Source organism: Myotis daubentonii, chromosome 2 (genome assembly GCF_963259705.1).
Source record: "Myotis daubentonii chromosome 2, mMyoDau2.1, whole genome shotgun sequence".
In the NCBI taxonomy this organism is placed as follows: domain Eukaryota; kingdom Metazoa; phylum Chordata; class Mammalia; order Chiroptera; family Vespertilionidae; genus Myotis; species Myotis daubentonii.
Window position 1 is genome coordinate 182,417,387 of NC_081841.1, and position 23,642 is coordinate 182,441,028.

Consider the following 23,642-nt stretch of genomic DNA (forward strand, 5'->3'; position numbering starts at 1 on the left):
TTTGCATTGGCTGAGGTTATAAGCATAGGACATGATTTTTAGGAGAAGGGATATCCTTTATCCTATTAAATTTAATGTAAGAGAAAAGTTACTACGTTATAGCTTTTCTGCTGAAGGCAGTGGGAGACTGAATTTTTATTTGAACACAGGGAGCGGTGAGACCCTCTTGGCAAATTGTTTTTTTTTTTCACCCCAAATCATGTCTTTGCATAGACATTAGTGTTATGATGGGAGGTGCCACTTTTTTTATTATCTCAAAATAAAAAACTTCACAGTGTTTTTAACAGGCCTATGCTTAAATCCTATAACCATTATACCCTAGCCCTGTGACTTTGGAAAAATTAAAATTTGCCTCCCCACTTCTCTCCCCCTCCTCCTCCGCCTCTAAAAAATAAATACTTTTTAAAGCCCATTCAAATTGCTGTAATTTATTTCACTTTTTTTTTTTTTTTTTTTGTAGAATGTTTCACACCATTCAAGACAGCACTTAATGGTGACCCGTAGTCTCTGTTCAGCAGGATATGATTCTAATGAAAAAGTAAGTATTCAAAAAAATATTTTCAACAGGTAAGTTGTAATGGTTTTACTTTCTTGTTTCCACACTGTGTTCAGTGGACTGATTAAATTTTATTAATGCTGTGTAATGATTTCTTGCTCTAACATCATAGGTTTTATCGGTGTTCAATCTTTGTTTCTTTTTACATTGTGAATCACAGCCTGAGTCTTTAATTTTGTATTTGTATGTAGGTATGCCAAAAATTGAATAAATTTACAATGTGTTTACCTTGTTTTCAGCAGAAAAACTAATATAATGTGAGGTTTTTTTTCTTCTTAAAAACTGGGCAGTTAAGAGATTTTAAACTATTGATTTTTAAAAATTTATATGTAAGATTTGTTTCGATTGAAGGAAATTACATATATTGTAAATTTTTGGACGTAGTAATTCAAGTTCAAATCCTGATATAATGTTTGAGGTGGGTAATAGGAGAGATAAAGGGACTGGAAGTGGTGATTAGAGGTAAAACATGATTCAGTGTGACAATAAAGGCATCAAAGAGGGCAGAAGAAGAGTTTTGGTTAAGAAGAGATGGTTCAAGTTGAGTGTCATGAAAGAACTGATACGAATGGTTATTTGACAGTGAAATAGCCTTGATGTCTTCTAAATCATCTGTTGAAGCATAGAAAACTACTGAGGAGGTCTAGAGGCTTGGGGAGAGTAATAGTCTACATTATTACAGTTCAATAGAAATATAATGTGGACAAAGTTGCAGGGCATATGCAGTTTTAAATTTTCTAATAGCCATGTTAAGAAAATAAACTTAAACAGATGAGATTAATGTATTTTCACTCAGTGTCTAAAATGTTATTTGACATATAATCAATAAAAAAAGTATCAATGAGGTACTTTGCATTTTTTTTTTTATTTTGAACCAAGACTTCTAAAGCCAGTGTATAATCTATACTTCGGGCACATCTCAATTTGATTAGCCATGTTTGAAGTGCTTAGTAGCCTCATGTGGCTAGTGGTTACTTTATCGAATGGCATAGGTCCAGAAGAATTAGCTATGATAAGCTCCCTATTATGAGATTTCATAATATACGTTAGTAGGAAAAAAAAACCCACTTCAGCATAGATAGTATGCCTTGGGTGCATATATGTATGTACATTTCTGCACACCTGTTGCATTCCCATCCAGAGGTAATGGCTGTCCTAATTAGGAACACTGTAGGAGTGCTTAGCTAGCATTTATTCAAGAGGCCACATTCCGCCCTAACCGGTTTGGCTCAGTGGCTAGAGCGTTGCCTGCAGACTCAAGGGTCCCAGGTTCAATTCCAGTCAAGGGCACGTACCTTGGTTGCGGGCTCATATCCAGTAGGGAGTGTGCAGGAGGCAGCTGATCAATGTTTCTCCTCATCGATGTTTCTAACTCTCTATCCCTCTCCCTTCCTCTCTGTAAAAAAATCAATAAAATATATTAAAAAAAAAAAAGGGCACATTCCATAGGGGAGGGAAATACAAGTGATTCAACCATCTTTCTCCCTATAAACACTCATAGCCTTCCTCACTAGGTAATCATGTTAGAAATGGGCCCACATTGATTTAGTGGTGTAATATAATTTAACTATTATATTATAGAAATTCTGAGCCCTTGAATTGGAAGAGTAACCATCTAGCTGGCCTTTCATTTTTACCTTTCAGGATAGAACCTGTGCTTGATGAAATGGTCCTGTGTTCAGTCATTGGGTTGGAGAATTCTTGATGGCTCTGAGTCTGACAATATGTTTTAGCCAAGTCAGAATATTGATGCATTTGCCTCATGTGAAGTTTTCATGCAGGCTGTTGGAGCATTATAAAGTGCAGGAACTTGAGACTTCCCTGAGCTTATCCATATTCCCTGAGCTTATCCAGGAAATGTTCTCATTCCCAGAGCACATTTTAAGATTGTTAATATGTCTGTTAGTAAGTGTCTATATGTGTGGCAGACTTTGGTTTGAGACTTAGTTTTGCTGAGGGTTACAAGAATAGCTAAATTGCCTACCATATTGGTGGCCATTGATAATTACTAAAAATAAATAAATATATTTGTATAATGATCTTGGTTTAGAACATTTAAAGAAACCCCCCCTCCCCCTTCCCCTTCTCTTGGGATCCACTAAGCAGGTACCTATTTTGTTGTAAATGTCTGAAATCAGATCTGCTGTCTGCTATCTTTGCCTTCTCCTTTGCTGTGCCTTTGCCTAAGGTACTTATGGAGAAACTGTGGCATCCTCAGTCACGATAAAATCTATGATATTTTTTGGCACTTGTTGGTAGTACAGGTGTGTATTCAGAGCAAGTTGATAGACTTGCCCTTCACTTGAGGACTGCATTTAATTAGATCTTTCTACATCCAGGGATTCTTGCGGTCTTTGTAACCATTCCTTAAATACTGTACTGGTTTGTTTATTGTTAATGTCTTAAGTGCATGTAGACTTGATCTTTGGAAATATATATATATATTTTTAAAACCTCACCTGAGTGTGGGGAGCCGATATAGGGTTAAGCCTTGGACTGACCTGTTAGCAAAATCACAAACAAGTCTTCTTCCGAGTCTTAAACAACCCAATCTGAGAGGTAGCCGCTGATTAACACGCGCTGTCATTTAAAAAATAAAAATGGGGGAATTTGCTGGAAGCCGGTCCACCCTTGCTGCTTGACACAGTCGCTGCAGGGAAGAAACATTTGGAATAGAATGGACAGGATTAAACTCAACTGGTATAAGTACAGATGCAACAAGAGAATAAAGACAGAACCTGGCTAGAGAACCTGGCTGGAGAACCTGGCTGGAGAACCTGGCTATGCTGATCAACTGAACGCTACCTCCGTGTCATTCCTTCTTCGCCGACTCCGTCCACACCTTTGGGAACCCCTGGACCTGCTGGGGCAGGACCCCAATACCCGAGGACATGCTTAGAGAGAGGGAGAGGGAAAAAGGGAGAGGGAAACATTGATATGAGAGGGAAATTTCGATCTCTTGCCTTTTGTACATGCCCCAACTGGGGATTGAACTGACAACTCTTCGATGTTCAACTAACTGAGCCACTCTGGCCAGGCTGGTCATACATAATCGTTAAATAAACTGATTCTCATTTGAACTTGCCATTGACTATTTTCTTACTCTACATTTTATCAGAGACTCACATCAAGTCAAAATTAAACCAGATGAAATTTAATCATTACTAAAGAGATTATTATTTTTTGACTTGAGTTTTAACAGTCAGTTTGTCTCATGTATATTCATGAGAATAGGGAATGTGAATGTCCCATGTCCTGACTGGTTCAGGGTTCGGGCTCTGGAAGAGGGGCCACACGCAAATGAAAGAGACAAGACAAGAAATCATAATTGGGAAATTGGGGGGCCAGGTGGGAGCCCATCCCAAGAGGACTCCACCTCTGCTCAGGCTTTGCCATCCTTTTATTCAGTTTGGGATACACCTATAGCCCTTAGGCAGGCAAGTTCCAGTAACAGACAATCTTATCAGTAAGGATTTACATGACTATCTGGTGGGGAAGTTGCTTCAGCTACCATTGTCTGGACTACACAATGGGTGCCTAGCCCTGACCTTTGCCAGGGTTTCAAGGGTCACCAGCATTCCAGGCTCCTTGTCCACACCTCTCTGCTACAGAAGACAATAGACAGTTTTCAACATCTCCCCCTTTTCTTTCCCTTAAACAATCTTGAAAAGTGAATGCTGCCTAACAGGGTTCAAGTCCTTTTAAGACTCATCATTCCGCATCTGCAGACTAGAAATAAACATATGAGAACAAAAATGAGGCAAGCAATAGTGGTTATGCTGAGAGGCAAAAGTCATGTCCTTTTTAAATTGCTGCCAGGCATCTAAGGAATCAGTCTGTAGTAAGTTTCTTTCTGGGCCAACAGTTCTTTGAGTCCCAATTTCATTGTCCAACAGTTCATGTGTACATGCCAGTAATGATATGCTAGTTCTGGATGGTGGGCAAACGCTGGCAATGCAGGTCCGACCTTCTCTGGCTTGGTCCTGGGCATCCTGCAGTGACACACAGCTGCTGACTGCTAGTATGACAAGGCGTCTTCACCATCTCCATCTCTGGACTGTATCTCCTCTTGTCTTCGTGGCTGGAGCAATCTGGTCAGTTCCTCTCTGGGATCCTTTGTTGCAGGAAGCCACATGGGCTTGGAGGAGTTTTCTGGAAATATACAAACATATTCTCCACCAAAGGTTAATAAAGGAATCTTTCTATAAACTAGACTTGGGATCCTTTCTTTTCGTTGTGCCCACACCATTTTCCTTGGCTTATTTTGACATCATGTGTGTTTTCATGGGTGTCTTGTCTTCAGCATTACAAGTGAAAAATAATTTTTAAAGTAAAAAATTTTCTTCATGTAATTTACTCACAAGGGATTATTCCACTATCCCCTTCTTTTTTTTTTAAATTTAAATAATGTTAAGAGGCTTTTGGAAATTTTGCAATGCAGTCTTGATAATCATTTAATTTTAATTTTATGCATAGAAATATGACTGGTTTGGATTCATTGCATGCTAAGCAGTTTTACTATGAGATGAACCATCAGGAAAAAAAATTAGTTAATGCTTCAGGAACAATTTCCTGCCCAGTAAAACAGAGTTTTTAGGAATATTCATTTATTTTAATTAGCCAATTTAAATCAATCTGAAATAAGATTTATTTTTTTTAACTTTATTTGTCCTAAGTTATGGACAGTAAATGACATTAATTAAATTTCTGTTATTAGTCTTTGGGTAACTTTACATAAACTTTGTTTAGGGAGGCAAAAGCACAAATTACTTACTTAGCTTATGAGGCCCAATATATTGATTTTTAATTACAGTTAGACATCTGAAGGAAACCTCTTTTTATTTCCTTCCAGTCACTTTTCTTTCTTTTTTACACCAAGCAACAAATGTAACAAACATGGTTGCTTTTTGAGATTTTAACAAATACTGCCGCAAAGCCATGTATTTCAAGTGATTTTTCATTTATGGTGACTGTAATTATTGTCAGATTTAGTATTTTAACAGCAATCTTTAGTTTACCCTGTATATATTAGCAGTTATATTTTTCAAGATTATCCCCGTTGGCTTATTTGCATATACAAAGGGATTATGGGAGGTTTCAGTAATTTTCCTAGACTTTGCTTGGATTCAATTATAATTTCAGCATATAAAGAATAATATGTAAGATTTTAAAATGAGGCACATGGCTTATTGCAAGCAGTGTATTGAGCATTGAAAATAATTCATAAACTCCCAATCTGTAAACGCAAATACCCAGAGCATCACTGGCAGACGCCCCTAAAGGGATTCATGACTCTTGGCTGCCCATTGACCCTGAGGGGACACATGCTACCCTCTGAGAGTGTCCTGTTTGAACTTGGCTCTGAATCTCTGCAAGTTCCTTTCTGAAGCAGATGCCTTAACAACCCATGTGACCTGTTCCTTGCTCTTGATTGGAGCTCAGGTGCACGGTCTCTCCCGATTGGCTAATTCAAAGGGCGGGGTTGGCCTTTGCTATTGCAAGATGGCGGCCCCCAGGGGAGTGGCAAGCCATGTGGCCAACCTTGCGGCTGTCAAGTCATGCAGCCCAACATGGCGACTGTCTAAAACCACAGGAAAGGTTCCGCCCGGGCAGACCAAGCCTTATGGTGGCCCCCTAGATGAGCCATTTAGTTAATTACAGTTGCGTTGGGACTTCCCTATGGGGCTCCTGCATTTGACATCCCCACAAAGATTCTTAGTCACCTAAGGACACCCCAGAATCAGACTATTCTAAAAGAAAATATTGCCCCTTTATCTTTGGAGCTGAATGAGTTCAGCTCATTTCAACGGTGAAGGTTATTTTTCTCAGACTCTCAGCAATTCCAGTTGAAAAGCCAAAATCAAAACCAGCCACCCATTTTTTTCTCCAGTCCCGCCTTAGCCTGTGTTCTGTCAACCCTTAACCTGGGGTTCTATCGACCCTGGTTCCACCTCGAGGATTTTAAAACAGCTCAAATAAAGTCCTACCCTCTACCGAAGCAAGGGAAGGTCCTGGATCCAAGAGACAACTCACCCACGTTCACCCAATGGCGGAGAACCGGCGGGCTCAATGGGCCCTTTGCTGGATCTTAGCACCGAGTCCAAGTCCAAGGGATGGTCCTGGGTGAGTTTCTTTGGAATCCTGTCGACTTCGCCAAGTAATGTTAACGTAAAATCCATTGAAACCTGTAAAGAATTTTTGTGAGTTTATTTGAGCCAAACTGTTGACATATGCCGGGAAGCAGAACCTTAAGGAATCGAGATAATGCTCCAAAGTTATCCCTGGGTAAAGACTTGAAATTTAACTTGGAAAGATCATCAAATATATATATAAAATAAATTTCTATACTTTAGGCATTTAGTTACCACAACTACATAATTTCTCCCAATTTAATTTGAACCTTGAACTTTTAGAGCTGGCAAGTCAAATATTTAGCGTTTCTTAGATTAAGCTGCTAGAGTTCGGTAGCCATACAAATGCAAATTAGTTACATTCTTTTTTGCTGGAAATATGACCAGTCCCAAGGAGGGGAAGCCTGGAAGCAACCTTGTCTTTAGAAGTTGCTACCAGCGGGAAACTTACGTTTTTGTCTGGCGAGGGCCTAGCTGCTTGATTTTTAAAATGATCATATTTTTCTGCTGGGGCAAGGGTGACTAGCCCCTTCCTCCATTAGAGAGGCGCAGCTAGCTCCCCCCCCCCCCCCGTGTGATTGGACCTTTATAATTAATATATTATTTATGTTTCAATAATTTTTTGAGATTTAAATCCAACTGTAATTATCTTAAGGCATTTTCATTGGCAAATTTTTGTAACAGAGACAATTTTACTGATTTTCTTGGCAGCCTTAAAGTTAACTTTTGAACGCGGTTCATTAGCATTTTAAAAACTCTTTATTATGGAAATACTAATCTTGTTGCTAGAACCAGCCTGGATTTTTCTTTTTGGTTTCTTTCCGCCATCTTTCTGAGGAAAAAAACAGTCTTGGTCTTTCTACACCATCCGTAAAGAGAGTTAAGCTTAGTTCAAGACTTTATTAAAATTCAAAATCGGACTGTGTGCGCATTTTGTCTTAAGCCAACTTTCTCTTTTTTTTAAAAAAAAAATATTGATTTTTTTTTATAGAGAGGATGGGATAGGAACAGAGAGTCAGAAACATCGGCGAGAGAGGAACATCGATTAGCTGCCTCCTGCACACTCCCTACTGGGGTTGCGCCCGCAACCAAGGTATATGCCCTTGACCGGAATCGAACCCAGGACCCTTCAGTCCCTAGGCGATGCTCTATTCACTGAGCCAAGCCTATCAGGGCAGCTAGCTTTCTCTTTACACGTGCACAGAAATCCCAGACACATTTCTAACTTTTGTAAAAGTTTTCATGGCGAGGAGACTTTTCCTAGCTCACTCGGGAGGGGGACAGTATCACCACGTGTCTCCCTTCCCCCACCTCCTGCTTGCTTTTCATAAGTTATTTGAGCATTCAGCCCGCGGTTTGGGTTTGCGTGGGCTTGTTCCTGACATTTCTCCAAAAATTCTCCCTTCCATAGTAAATAATATCCTCCATCCAGAGTTGCACGAGCCAGAGAATACCAATAATGAGCTAAGAATGCTTCGGAAATATTAATCATAATTTCTCCTGTAATCCCTCTTGGATAGCTCTTTGCACAGGTGATTCTATTAACAGTGAATTAAATATTTCGGGATTAGGACATGGAGGTGGAGGGGGCCATGAAGGCCATTCCTCCAATTTTTCTTTTCTTTATGCTCTTCTTTAGGAGTGGAGGGTGTAAGGGGAGGAGATTTATCCTCCTTGGCCTCTTTAAAAGGCTTTAGCAAATGAAATACCGTGTTTCACAAGGGGAAACAGTTTGGAGGCAAGTTTTTTCCCTGCTGCCGAGCTTTTTCAAATTTTGACTCAATCTTTGCCAAACATTCAAGATCTAATGTACCTTCTTCAGGAAACCAAGGGTTATGATCTATAACATCAAGCAAAAACTGTAAGAGAATACCTTCTGAAACTTTAATTCCTTAAGCATGCAAACCAAAAGTCTACAATAGAGTTTCTTACTTTTTAACCGAATTCTGCCCCACTAGCCTGCCTAAGAAGACACGTTCCCACCCTACTTACAGATTGCGATTTCTGCAGCTGACGGTGGGCTTTGCGTGTGGTGACTATCCCCACCTATCTGGTGTCCCCACCTATCCGGTGAATTCTTCATTTTTTCGCTCTAGGCGAAGTCTTCTCCAGATGCCCCACATTGGGCGCCAGATATGAATGTCCCCCCACGCCCCATGTGGTTCAGGGTTCGGGCTCTGGAAGAGGGGCCGCACACAAATGAAATAGAAGAGACAAGAAATCATAATTTGGAAAATGGGGGGGGGGGGGCGGGGATCCCATCCCAAGAAGAAGGACTCCACCTCTGCTCAGGCCTTGCCATCCTTTTATTCAGTTTGGGATACACCTATAGCCCTTAGGCAGGCAAGTTCCAGTAACAGACAATCTTATCAGTAAGGATTTACATGACTATCTGGTGGGGAAATTGCTTCAGCTACCATTGTCTGGACTATACAGTGGGTGCATAGCCCTGTCCTTTGCCAGGGTTTCAAGGGTCACCAGCATTCCAGGCTCCTTGTCCACACCTCTCTGCTAGAGAAGACAATAGGCGGTTTCCCACAAGGGAAGATTTAATTTAATAGCAATTTACTAGAAAAAGACCAGGAGGTTTCAGTAGGCCTTAAATTAGTGGAGCCAGTATTGCACTATGGTGTGCCTGCCATAACAAATGCAATCTTTGGCATTAATAATACAATGTTTAAAGCTTGTGCCATAATACTCTGATCATATCACATCATGGTGTGTTTTGACACGAATATCTGGAGATGAACTCTGGCTTTACTACTAGTTATACTGTGATTTAGGCAAGTGCTTTGGCCAAATCAAGTATCAGGGTTTTTTTGTTGTTGTTTTTTTTTTCATTTGTAAAACGGGGATTTTATCAGAACTGACCTTCTAGGACTATTATGAGGATTAAATGAGATAGTGCACAAAAGGGATTTGTCATAGTACCTGGCATATAGAGTGCATGTGCCCTAAATGTCAGCTGCTTAATATTATTTTTAACAACTTAATTTTGTACATTTGGAAGCTGAGGCTCAAAAGTCACAAATAGTAAGTGTAAGCTTGGTGTAAACTCAATCCTGTTCTTCTCCTAAGCTGGTGAATTTACCCTCTGTGCTATACCCCTTCTCAGAAGTGTTTGGTGAGCAACTCCATGTCTGGAGTTCTGCCATCATTCCTCCAAAAAGTACCCAGTGGAAGGGGTCAGCTCAGCCCATCTCTTGGTGTCTGAATGCAGCAATGGAAATCTAAACATAGAGAAGGGAAAGAAGGAAGGAGGGATAAAGAGAACAGATTAAAAGAAAATAACTTTAAAAAATCCTCAGGAAATTTCCAATGTGTTTCTTTCCCAAATGACATTAATTAGCACAGTTATGGAACAGACTTCTCTGTCTCTCATGGTATATGAAAACCCTTCCATCTTCAAGGATTTAGGTTCCTGATTTAAATGGCTTCCCTCCTCCCCCAACTCCTTGGAATATCCTCAGAGTGCCTTATATGCAGCTCTCCACATATAGGATGAAGTCCCAGTACCTTAAGTGGCATATAAGTTCCTTCATGTTCTGGCCTTTTTACCTTAGCTTTATATTTTGAGCTTGAGCAATACCAAAAATTACTTGTAATTTTTCAGTGCTACCTTAGGCTTTCTACAGTATATCCTCTCTTTTTAACTTTGCAATTCTGAACCATATACATCTGTTGTTTATTTAAAAGATTGATTGATATGGTTATCTTTATTGAATTTGTGTGCTAATTGGTAAAACATTAGGAGTCCTGGATTGGTAAGGTCTCTTCAGAGAAACAGAACCAGCAGGAGATATGGATGGAGATTTATTGGCTCACACTATTAGGAAGGCTGGAGATCTGGGGCAGCTGGCAGTGTAATTCTAGTTCATGTTCAAAGGTCTGAGAACCAGGGGAGCCGATGGTGTGAGTCCCAGCCTGGTAGGAGAAGACCAATGTTCCAGCTCAATCAGGTAGGCAGAATGAATTTTCCTTCCTCTACTTTGTATTCTATCAGGCCCTCAGCAGATTGTCTGATGACCACACACATTGGAGAAGGCAATGTACTTTACTGAGTCCACTGGTTTACATGTTAGTCTTATCTGGAAACACCCTCACAGACACAACCAGAAATAATGTTTAATCTGGGCACCCTGGGGCCCAGTTAGGTTGCCCATAAAAGTAATCATCATTGCCCTGAAAAAGATATCACGTGCAAATATTTGTGTTTTGTTTTCTAAATATTTTATTGATTTTTTTTACAGAGAGGAAGGAAGAGGGATAGAGAATTAGAAACCGAAACATCGATGAGAGAGAAACATCGATCAGCTGCCCCCTGCACACTCCCTACTGGGGATGTGTGCCCGCAACCAAGGTACATGCCCTTGGCCGGAATTGAACCTGGGACCCTTCAGTCCGCAGGCCGACACTCTAGCCACTGAGCGAAAGTGGTTAGGGCCAAATATTTGTTTTGATGTTGATTTTTCCTGTTAGATAGGGTCACACTTCTGGATTCCTAAGAGTCTGGTGTATGGCCCAAAGGGGTAATAATAATAGTTATAGCTAACACCTATTGAGTATATATTGTGCTAGGCACTATTCCAAACACTTGGAGGGTGTCAATTCATATTCTTTTTTAAAAAGTATTATTTATTGTTGAAAGTATTACATATGTACCCTTTCCCCCCCCATTGACCCCCTCCATGTCCTCCTCTCCCTCTTCCCCCCAGGTCTTCAGTACCTTATTGTCTGTGTCCATGGGTTATGCATATATGCATACAAGGTCTTTGGTTGATTACCTCCCACCCACCCACCCACCCACCGTCCCCCGCCTTCTCTCTTGAGATTCCGCACTCTGTTCCATGCTTCGAGTCTCTGGATCCACTCAGTTCATTAGTTTATTTTGTTACTTATATTCCAACATATGAGTGCGATCATGTGATACTTGTCTTTCTCTGACTGACTTATATTCTTAAAACCTCCAGATGCTGTTGTTTGTTTTACATACCAGGAAATAGCGCTCAAGAATTCTCACGGAAGAATACACACAGGAAGATCACGGGGTAGTGTTGAGATGCCAACCTGGGCAGTTAAGCTCCAGACTGGCTCTTAACCATTACTCTGCCTCTTGGATACAACTTAAAATGGAATTCTTACTTAATACCTATAATGTTATAATAATTTGTTGTATTTACTTTAACAGTTGCTTACTGTGTAACTTCCAGTGTTTGTGCTGCTTTTATCAGCTATAGTATATTTAATACTTAATAAACATTCACATTATTTAAAATGCAGTTCAAGGAATATAAACAGTTTTTTCTTAGCATATGTTTACTGTTTACAGGGATTTACCCATCACCATTTGGGTATAGAAAAGTAGGTGATTTTACAGCCTCAAGCCTGAGGTGAGATTAAGATATTTGAAGGGCCTATCTGCTCAAGGCTTTCAAAGACTCAGGCTTCTATCAGGTGAGAGTTCACTTACCTATCTTTAAGGCAGAGGCTTGTCTCAGTTTGGTGGAATGAGCTACATGTGACATAATGTTTAACCAAGACTTCGAAGGCCTTTTCCAATTTTGAAATTGTCACTCCCTATTGGGTTAAAATAGTGCTTTAAAGTTACATAAGAGTACTTTTAAGATAACATATAACTTCATATTTTCTTTTAGAAATATAACTAAAACTTTTGTGTAGTTCCATTTAACTCTTAATAATCACTCAGAAATGATTGTGTGATAAAATGTATTGCATTCAAATTACTTGTGATTGCAATTCTTTAAAAGGATTAGCTTGTACAATTTTAGAGTAGGAAGAGAACTTTATTAAATAGTATCCTATTAGAATGCTATCAGTTTATATATGTGAAAATCAAGACCTGCAGATATTTTCTTAAAGTCAAATAGGTCATTTGGCAAAACTGGGCTTAGAATTTAGAAATGGAAGTACAGAATGGATCTATTTTTTTTTCCTGTTTTAGAAAAATATATTTTTATTGATTTTAGGGAGGAAGGAAGAGGGAGAGATAGAAACATCAATGATGAGAGAGAATCATTGATTGGCTGCCTCCTGCACACCCCACTCTGGGGAATGAGCCTGCAACCCGGGCATGTGCCCTGATTAGGAATTGAATCGTGACCTCCTGGTTCATAGGTCGATGCTTAACCACTGACCCATTCTAGCTGGGCTCTACTCTTTCTGTTATGTGGCCTCAGCTGCTTCAAAATTTGATGGCTATTGAAACTTAACATTGTATTCAAATAGCATAACCTGCTTGGAATCTTTGTATATAAGCATAATTTGTATCTGTTCTGAGTTATTAAAAATATTGTTTAATTCTCCGCCTCAAACCAATAGAGATGGCATATGAATATCTGACTTTCCTTTGATAAACAATTCATGACACTTAGAATTGCCCTGAATTTAGAAAATCAGTTGAGTTGTCAAATAATTTTGTCTAAAGGTTTTTAGTATTCTGAAATATCATTTAAAGGTTATCTTTTTTTAAAAAAAATATATTTTATTGATTTTTTACAGAGAGGAAGGGAGAGGGATAGAGTCAGAAACATCAATGAGAGAGAATCATCAATCAGCTGCCTCCTACACCCCCCCCCCCCACTGGGGATGTGCCCGCAACCAAGGTACATGCCCTTGACTGGAATCGAACCTGGGACCCTTCAATCCGCAGGCCGATGCTCTATCCACTGAGCCAAACTGGTCAGGGCTAAAGGTTATCTTTTGGCAAGAGAATTTATAAATGTCCCCTTGGTCCCTTTCTGAATTACTGAACCTAGTCAACTGATTTTTTAACAAAATAATTATACAGCCAGATCCTACCAGATGAGTTCAGTAGCAACCTGGTTGTTTTTAATGAACATGTATATAGTATTTAGTACTACTCTACGAAGTAATGTTTATTAAGATCATATCCAGTTGTGGAAAAACTTGTTTTCTGGTCCCAAAGTGAGAGTAACAATATCTAATTATGTGTGTTTTCTCTCTTCAGACTTTTGATAAAATTCTTGTTGCTAATAGAGGAGAAATTGCATGTAGGGTAAGTAGAATTTTAATTTTACTTTCCATTTTACTTGGTGAATTTTATTATTACTAAATCCCTGTAAATGTCAATCACTGTTAATAGATAACATTGCTATATTTTAAAATAGGTTATTAAAACTTGCAAGAAGATGGGCATTAAGACGGTCGCCATCCACAGTGATGTTGATACTAGTTCTGTAAGTATATTTATGCTTTATTTGAATCAGAACCTTATTTTGGGTCAAATAGAAAAAAGGTGAAAGATGTAGTTTTCCCCTCTGTGACCTGAAAAGGGAACATGTACACACACATACACACACACACACACACACACTTTAAGTACTCACTCTCCTTTTAAGCAAAAGGGGAGTGTCATAATGTAGGTCTTAACTGTTTTTATCAAGGCTTTAAAAACCTAATAGAATGAAATTGCTAGACTGATTGCTGGTCACCTAGTAGGTTTAAGTAAAGCATGAGGAACTTAGATTCAAAGATTAATGAAATGTCAGTGCAGTGCTGCCTTACGAGAGCACATTTCCCCACAGCCTGACTCCAGTATCACTAAGGGACTCCTGTCATTGTTTAACCTTCCTGAGTGCTTTCCTGTGTTCAGCTGAAAGTTTGATAAAGGAAAGGTAGGCTAATCCTAATTGGACATGAACAAAAGAAAGTATAGCATAAAGCAGTGAATGATAGATAATTTTATTGAGGATTTTTAGCAAGCAGGCATTTTTTTTTTTTAAGCAATGATGAACTATGAATGAGTAGAAAAAAATCCCATGGGAAATGAATGTAAATTATTAGAACTTTATAGAGTGAAATATAAGTAATTGTACTTTAATGTAAGTTACCGTTTTTCATTTTTGTATACTACTTTTGATGATGAAACTTACTGGTAATGTTTAATTGTATAGTAATTTAACACAAAGAATTACTAATTTTTGTGGTTATTTTATCTGAAAGTATGGTCATTTTGCCTTATTGTGACTTTTTTTTCTAAAAACAAAATGGAAACAATTACAAGCTACTCTAATTTTCTAAAAAAGGTTAAGTATTTATCAAGTTTATTTGATAGGAGCTTTAAAAATATTCAGCTTTTAAAAGAAATTAAATAAACTTGATTTGCATATATATGGTTTGGGTTTTTAAAAAAAATATTGGTTTCCAGCTTCTTTACTAATTTGTTTTGACTGTAATAGTTTCATTAGTAGCTTATATTCGTCAGAGAATATTTATGAAATAATGAGAAAATTGTTACCCTTCAATCTGTTTTTTTCTGACCGTGAACTAAGACATTTATTAACATTAAAATCCTCCAGAAAAAAGTTTGTGTCACCACCAACCTAGTTAATAGATTTAAAATTCATTCTTCTTCTTCTTTTTTTTTTATTATTAGTTAAGGTATTACAAATGTGTCCTCATCCCCCCCATTAACCCCTAACCTCCCCCCCCCCTCCGCCCCGCACACTCATGCTCCCATCCCCCTGTTGTCCATGTCCATTGGTTTGGCTTATATACATGTATACAAGTCCTTCGGTTGATCTCTTCCCCTTACCCCTGCCCTCCCCTACTTTCCTTCTGGGGATTGATAGACTGATTGCTGCTTCTCAGTCTTTGGGTCTGTCCCTTTTCATCAGTCTATGTTGTTCTCTATAATCCACAAATGAGTGAGATCATGTGGTATTTATCTTTCTCTGACTGGCTTATTTCACTTAGCATAATGCTCTCCAGTTCCATCCATGCTGTTGCAAAAGGCAATAGTTCCTTTTTTTTTACCGCAGCATAGTATTCCATTGTGTATATGTACCACAGTTTTCTAATCCATTCATCTGCTGATGGTCACTTAGGCTGTTTCCAAATCTTAGATATGGTGAATTGTGCTGCTATGAACATAGGGGTGCATATATCCTTTCTGATTGGCGTTTCTGGTTTCTTGGGATATATTCCTAGTAGTGGGATCACTGGGTCAAATGGGAGTTCCATTTTTAGTTTTTTGAGGTAGCTCCATACTGTTCTCCACAGTGGCTGCACCAGTCTGCATTCCCACCAGCAGTGCAGAAGGGTTCCTTTTTCTCCACATCCTCTCCAACACTTGTTGTTTGTTGATTTGTTGATGATAGCCATTCTGACAGGTATGAGATGATAACGCATTGTCGTTTTGATTTGCATCTCTCGTATAATTAGTGACTAAAATTCATTCTTCTTATCTTGGGTTTATTTTCAGAGTATTAGCTCAGGAGGCATTTTTATTCACGGATAAAGTGAGAGTGAAAAATGTTCGAAGTGTGCACAATTTCTGTTTTTATTTCAAGTCTGACAATAACCTTTTCTTTATTTTTTTATACCACAATATAGCTAATTCTCTAGGTTGTAATCTCATGGAGGTTACTGCTGGGATGGATAACAACATATATATGAAATACATTCTTTGACCCATTTGTTATTTAGGAGTGTATTGTTTAATTCCACACATTTGTGAGTTTCCAAAATTTCTCTCTGTTACTGATTTCTAATTTTCTTCTGCTTTGGTTGGAGAACATGTTCTCTATTATTTCTGTCCTTTAAAGTTTTTTGATGTTTGCCTTATGGCCTTTTTTTATGTTTTATGATTTATCCTGGAGAATGCTCCATGTGAAGGAGAATGTATACTCTATTCTGCCTTTGTTGGGTGGAGTGTTCTATAGATGTCTTTTAGGTCTGATTGGTTCATTGGGATACTCAAGTCTTCTATTTCCTGTTGATCTTTGGTTGTTCTATCCATTCTTACAGTGGAGTTTAACATGCTTTTAATCCTTTAAAAATGTTAAGCAGTTATTTTGTTTGACTTAATTTACAAAATTGTTGCCAAGTAATTATGTATAGGCCTGTAACTGTGCATGAAGGAGCCTGACTAAGATAAGAAATCATTAACCAAAGGACTCTTAAGTTATTATATAAGGAACGGAGTAGAATGTCCAGGCCAAGAGATTCTCATAAGAATTCTTTGCAATTTTCAGGAAGGAGGACATTTTGAAACTGTTTAAATTGTTCTAGACTTAGAGAAAGAAAAACAGATTTTCATTTTTATGAAGCCAGTATAATAATTGAGGATTCAAAATCTGGGCAAAGATAGAAAGCAAAAATAAAATTATAATGACTATTACATATTGATAGAAGAATATTAATTAATATGGAGTAGAATAAAATAATTTACTTAAATAGTATGTTGCCATCATACAGAGTATATTCATGACATTTCAATATGATTCAGTATTAGAGACTATAAGTTGAATATTCTAATGGGTTAGTGGAGCAAAACTATATGATCATCTTGATAGAAACATAAAATGTCATTTAAAGGGAATTCACTTCTTATCCTTGTAAAATCCTTTGTAAAACAGAATTAGATGAATACTACCTTATCATAATAAAGAGGTTATACCTCATAGGAATCATTCTCATGAAAGTCAGGATGAAGACTGATACACGTACTATCACTGTTATTTACCAGCATTCTGCAAGTGTTCAGTAATGCAGTTAGGCAGTGCAGTTACAAAATGGTGGACAGGAAAGGCATGAATATTAAGAATGTATTGATTTCTAATTAGTCAATTGAATAACTTTAGAAGCAGTAAGAAATATCTCTGTGGTAGTTAAATATAAAAAAATCTATAGCTTTCTTGTATATGTTAACACGGTAGAAAATGTAACTTTAAAAAAAAGTAACTTCATAGAATGAATGGAAAAGAATTAATGGAAAAGAAAAACATTTTATGATATGAATTTAGAATGAAATTTGTAGGGCTTATATAAGGGATTTATTGATTGGTATAGGGCAGTGGTCGGCAAACTGTGGCTCGCGAGCCACATGCGGCTCTTTGGCCCCTTGAATGTGGCTCTTCCACAAAATACCGACTTCTGCGCATGGGCCACGAAGTTTCAATCGCACTGTACGTGCGCGACTGCGCGTGGTATTTTGTGGAAGAGCCACACTCAAGGGGCCAGAGAGCCATATGTGGCTCTCCAGCTGCAGTTTGCCAACCACTGGTATAGGGAAACTGAACATTTTAAGTGCTAGTTATTTCTAAATCTACATTTTCTACTAAATCCTAGTAAATATTATGTAATTTTTGTGGGGGGAATTGATAAATAAATGTGCAAGAGTAGCCTCGAAATTCTGAGGAAAATTTAACAGGCATTAAAATATGATAACTTATAAAAGTAGAAACAATTGGAACCACTCCATAAAATTTTGCAGCAGGAAGAGTCAGGTCTATGGAATAAATTCATTAGATATTAGGGGCTGATTTGGGAGAATTTCTTAATTTGTTGAAGAGGGTCTTGTTAATATTGACTTAGAAGGCGGGAGAGTTGGATTGAATTCTAGGTTTGTAACCCACTAATCTGTTGTGATTGGGATAGTTCCAGAAAAGTTAAGAAATAAAAGGAATGAGTGTTTGCTTTTAGTGACTAGAACTTTCTAAATGGGAAGGTGAGTTCTACTTTAGTTTAGTGAGTAGCAGAAGCAAAGAATAGGAGAATTTAGAGCTAGCTGTACTCCTCATAGTGCATGTTAGGTAACTTTAATTTTACGATAACTATCTATCTACATTTTCAAAAAAAAAAGAGACTAGTGTATGTCTTTCCAAAAGAAATAGCAAAATATTGTTATATCTGTGTCAGACCTATAAGGTAGGGTTTTGATTATTTTTAAAATATATTTTTATTGATTTCTGATAGGAAGGGAGAGGTAGAGAGAGGTAGAAACGTCAGTGATGAGAGAGAATCATTGATTGGCTGCCTTCTGGACACCCCATTGATTGAGCCTGCAACCCAGGCATGCGCCTTGATGGGGAATCAAACAGTGACCTCCTGGTTCATATGTTGACGCTCAACCATTGCACCATACTGACTTGGGCAGGGTTTTGATTTTTTAAAAAAATGGAATAAATTGATTCTGTATTTTAACTTTTCATTATTGAACTTATAATATTTTGTTGCTTAAATTGAACTTAATAATATTTTGTTGCTTTGTCGGTATATAATAACATTGGATTTAAATGAGAAATACCTGATATTTATTACATTAAAACCAAAACCCCAAGTCAGGGAAGTAGTCATTGTGACTCACATGTTAGCCAGGCAGCCTGCTGTTTGAAGTATGATTCCTAGTGAGTATTGTAGTCTTAGCCTTAGGATTCAGTAATGAGATTGAGTGGGGTTTCCTGTGAGCACTCTGGGATGACAGACAGTAAGGTGAGGGGAATCATCACTTAGCATGCCTACCCTTGATAATATTTCCCTGCTGTCTGGGGAGATACTGAGGGCAAATAGGACTTGGTGATGTCTATGTAATTAGTGTATGTTGGTTCCAGCTGAACAAACTGGAGGGTAATGATCAGGTAAATGGAGATGGAATACATTAATGTAGGTTGAGGTATAAAAGACCTTAGGGAAAAACCTATCAACATTTTATGGGGTTGTTAGAATGTCTTTATATCTTTTTGTATTTATATATACATCTTTATATATATTTATCTAGATATGTCTTTGTTAGAATATCTTCAGTTTTATTCTAGATATGTGTAGAGATTAAACCAATTTAAAAGTAAAACTTTTTGCATTTATTTTCTCATTTACATGATTTTCAGGATATTTTTTTGATTTGGAAAGGAGTTCAAGTTCTTAATTTTTAAAAAATTATTTCACAAAATCTATTAATGGACTCGTTTGCAGCTAATGTACTCATTACTCCTCATGGGAATAAATAAGTAGGGTTGGCTTTGTAAAACTTTTTTGGGGATGATAACTGAAAAATCAGACCTTTTATTGCACCTGTGTGTGTATTTTTAAGGAACATCTTCTTAACGGCTTTTATTTGTACAGAATATTTTAAGATAGCCATCATGGTCCGTGTTCCCCAGTTGTTTTTTAATTATGTCAGGAACATTTCCAGTCATTTAGATTGTAATAGGAAATCTATAGGATTCTTCACTCATTCTTGAAAAAAATCCTAAGAGCTGTCATTGTTCAATATGAAGTTTCCTTACCAGCAACATAAAGTTCCATGGCAAAGCCTCTGATAGTGACTGTAACACTGCATATAATGGGGAGAAAGGAATTGGTTTCATTAATGTGATTTTGGACCTTGGAGTTCCGGTAATTAGGTAATTACAGGGGCTTTAAGTGGTGTACTTGCTTTAAAACTTGCTGTTGCTTACTTTTCTCATAAAACTTAGCTTTTAGTAACCTTTTTTGGATTAAGAATACTGTGTACCTACCTATCAAATTTAAAACATGAAACTTTCCATTAAAGAGAAGAAAGCATTTAAGATGTTTAGACATTTCTTTTTCTTCTATTCTCTTTTGTTTTTATCTTTGGGAAAACATTTTGCAGAAACATTATACTATATCAATTTAAAATGTTTTGATTATCTTTGGCTTGGCTAAATTACTCTCTACATTTTTGGGTAAAATGGAATAGGATAGGGTTCCTGGTAGGAATTTGTTCACATTAATATGGCTCATCAGGGACATTATATTTAATTGGAGATCCTGCAGAATAGTAGCAGGAGGCTGAAGAGAATTATTTAGCATTAGCAATGGCTCGTCTGGGAGTTGTGCACTAATCAAGGAACTTGAGTGTTAGCAGTGGGGATGATGGGAATTATGGCGATTATGACATGTAAGCATGTCTGTGTGCGAACTGGACAGGCAATGAGTTAATCAAGAAGTATATTAAATGGCTCCCATGCTGATTCATTATTATCTACCATAGTGCCTGTCAGGTTGTGTATTTAAAAAAAATACAATTATTGCTGAATTCACTATGTATAAATTCAGTTACTATTTTTTGCTTTTCAATAAAGTAACCTCAAATTACTAACACATATAAAAACAGAAAAATGTATAAATCCTGCTATGATGTGTGTGTTAAAGTATAGTTTCTTTTTTTTTAGACACTTTACAGTGAAACTTTACTTTTCAATTCATTTAAAAATTTTGCTTTGCCCTTTTATATATTTGCTGGAAATACTCTTCGGCTTATTTTGTACTATGTGAAAGAGTTTGGGTTAAAAACCAAAATATATATATTTACTTTTCCTGCTGAAATATAATTACAATATTTCAGAAAGACGTTAATATTTAACACATGAAGCTACAGACAAATCAAAACATTAATCTTTTCCACCATCAAAATGCTCCAAAATCGGGGTGTGTGTGTGGTGATGGTGGAAATCTCCTTTGCTCTAGTGGGTGGTCTCTTTGTGCCAGGTAAACCCATTCTGTGCCCAGCATGGTTAGAGCCATCTGTCATGAAACTATCAGTTAGGATTGCTAGAAATGGACATATTTTTGGGAAATGGAACTAATAAATTGAATTTCTTTTTAGAAAATAAATTGAAATGCAGCATAAATCCATGAGCAAACTGGATTATATCTATAGGCAAATTTATAGAGTTACTGTACAGTAAATACACACAGTTTCTTTTTTATTTATTATTGTAAGCACTGCCAAATTTAATAAAACTTTTTACCAAACTGTGACCTTCATGTATTAACTTAATTAAAGCAATGTTATGGGTACTACTCAAAGTGTTAACCTGTGGGTGGTTGTTATTGAAATCCATTATCTATGGAGTCAGTATTAGTGGTCAGCCACATCACAAATAAAACTTGCAACCAAGACCTTCCCTTGGGTGCTGTGAGCTCAGCAGGTTAAATTGTCAAAACACCTTAAAGCTTCTTAAAAGACTGATGGTTTAAGCCCCCCGGAGTTAAACCAGTCATTCCTATCAGGAAGGACTCTGACTTTACTTAGCAGCAAGGCAAAAATTACATTTGGACAGGAAAAAAAGGATTTATAATAGTATCTTCATGTATGAGTTAATTTGTTCACATAGGTGTTCGTGTACCTTCCTATTTAACTTCAATGAAAACATTCCAACTTCTTTTAATCTATGGAAAGTGACTTGTGAAAAATTTCCTTCATAAAATCCCAATACCTTCTTAGTATTTTTAAATAGTAAGAACTTGTGTTTTTTTTTTAAAGAATATTTTTATTGATTTCAGAGAGAAAGGGAGAGGGAAAAAGAGAAATATCAATGATGAGAGAGAATCATCAATCGGCTGCCTTCTGCATGCCCCCCCTCTAGGGGTTGAGCCTGCTACCCGGGCATGTGCCCTTGACCAGAATTGAACCTGGGACCCTTCAGTCCACAGGCCGATACTCTATCTACTGAGCCAAACCAGCAAGGACAGAACTTGTGTTTTTACTTATACTAAACATTTAATTTAAAAACAAAATAGTGAAATATTATGAATATATCATTTTGTTTTTGTATATTTAAATTTCCTGGTGAATTTAAACAGTATTGTTTGTGAAAAAACATTGTGTTTCAACATAATTAGTACCTGATGGCATGAAAAAGTACCTACATGTATCTATTACAGTCTCACTTAAGACTTCTCAGTGGAGGGAAAGACAGTATTCTAAGTAATTACTATCACTTATTGAGTATTTACAGTCTACTAGAGAATCAGAATAATTGTGTAAGGGGAGTATTATTGCCATCATTTTAAATTGAGAAAATTGGGACTTCGAGATGTAAAGTAGGTTGTTAAAGCTCATTTAGCTAGGTAAGCAATGGAGCTGAGATTTGAATTTTGCAACTCCCAAGTTGTACTCTTTCCATTGTAGCATATTGCTTCCCCTGTTAAGTGTATGGAAAAGCCCCTTTCTCCCCAAAGAAAGTGAAGTTCATTACTTTGAAGTCTGAGTGTTTATTTGTGACTGTTGTGGGCCAGATTCTATGCCAGTTGATGGTATTAGAGTAGTGATCATGAGCGACATGATTCCTGTTCTCATGGCATTTACAGTCTAGTGGTAGAGACAGATATAAGAAAACATATAGCCAAAACCGGTTTGGCTCAGTGGATAGAGCGTCGGCCTGCGGACTGAAAGGTCCCAGGTTCGATTCCGGTCAAGGGCATGTACCTGGGTTGCGGGCACATCTCCCACTGGGAGATGTGCAGGAGGCAGCTGATCGATGTTTCTCGCTCATCGATGTTTCTAACTCTCTATCTCTCTCCCTTCCTCTCTGTAAAAAATCAATAAAATATATTTAAAAAAAAGAAAACATATAAATAAGTAATTATAGTTGTGATGTTATGCAGGAAATAATCTAGTTGCTGAGAGAGAATAATGGGTGATTCTCCCTTAATAAGGTGCTCAGGGAAATTCTCTGAGGTGGCAAAATGTAAGCTGAGACCTGATAGATGGGAATTAGTTCTTAGCTAGGTAGTCAGCTTGGCAGATGGGACAGCATGTGCAAAGGCCCTGAGCCAGTCCAGGGATTGGTACCTAATCTGTGAATTAGCACTGCTTAGTTTGCCTAGTCACTCATTTGCTAGCTCTCGATCTCTAGCTCTAGCCAATGCATCAACCATACGTGGACAACTTTTGCTGCTGTTACTTCTCAGTGGTTATAGTAGCAACTACTAAGTAGGACTAGCAAAGGGAGGAATCCAGTAGGCATCTTTAGGAAGATAAAAAGCTGCCTGAAGAAGGAAGGTGGCAGTAGTGGATTTATATCTGATATATTCATTTTAGTTGGAGCCTATCCTAAGGAAGAGAGACTCCAATCAGATAAATACACCAGCTATAAGTCTATTATTGAAATCTTCAGTTTTGCATATATTCAATACGTTTATTAAAAAGCACAGTGTAGAGCAGCCGTGGGCAAACTACGGCCCGCAGGCCGGATCCGGCCCGTTTGAAATGAATAAAACTAAAAAAAAAAAAAAAGACGGTACCCTTTTATGTAATGATGTTTACTTGAATTTATATTAGTTCACACAAACACTCCATCCATGCTTTTGTTCCGCCCCCCCCTCCCCCCCCCCGCCCCCGGTTCAGTTTAAGAACCCATTGTGGCCCTCGAGTCAAAAAGTTT

At 37.6% G+C, this 23,642-nt stretch overlaps 1 protein-coding gene across 3 annotated transcripts in view; it reads left to right on the forward strand.

The window, feature by feature from the left end:
- Positions 1-23,642, forward strand: part of PCCA (propionyl-CoA carboxylase subunit alpha) — a 382,460-nt gene that overhangs the window by 20,105 nt on the left and 338,713 nt on the right. For 2 of the 3 annotated variants that reach the window (XM_059685039.1, XM_059685040.1), the window contains exons 2-4: positions 461-538; positions 13,676-13,723; positions 13,836-13,904. In XM_059685039.1, coding sequence (XP_059541022.1) covers positions 461-538; positions 13,676-13,723; positions 13,836-13,904 — 195 coding nt within the window. Of the gene's footprint in view, positions 1-460; positions 539-12,016; positions 12,142-13,675; positions 13,724-13,835; positions 13,905-23,642 lie in introns of those variants that run through there. The other variant, XM_059685041.1, reaches the window with a different exon arrangement.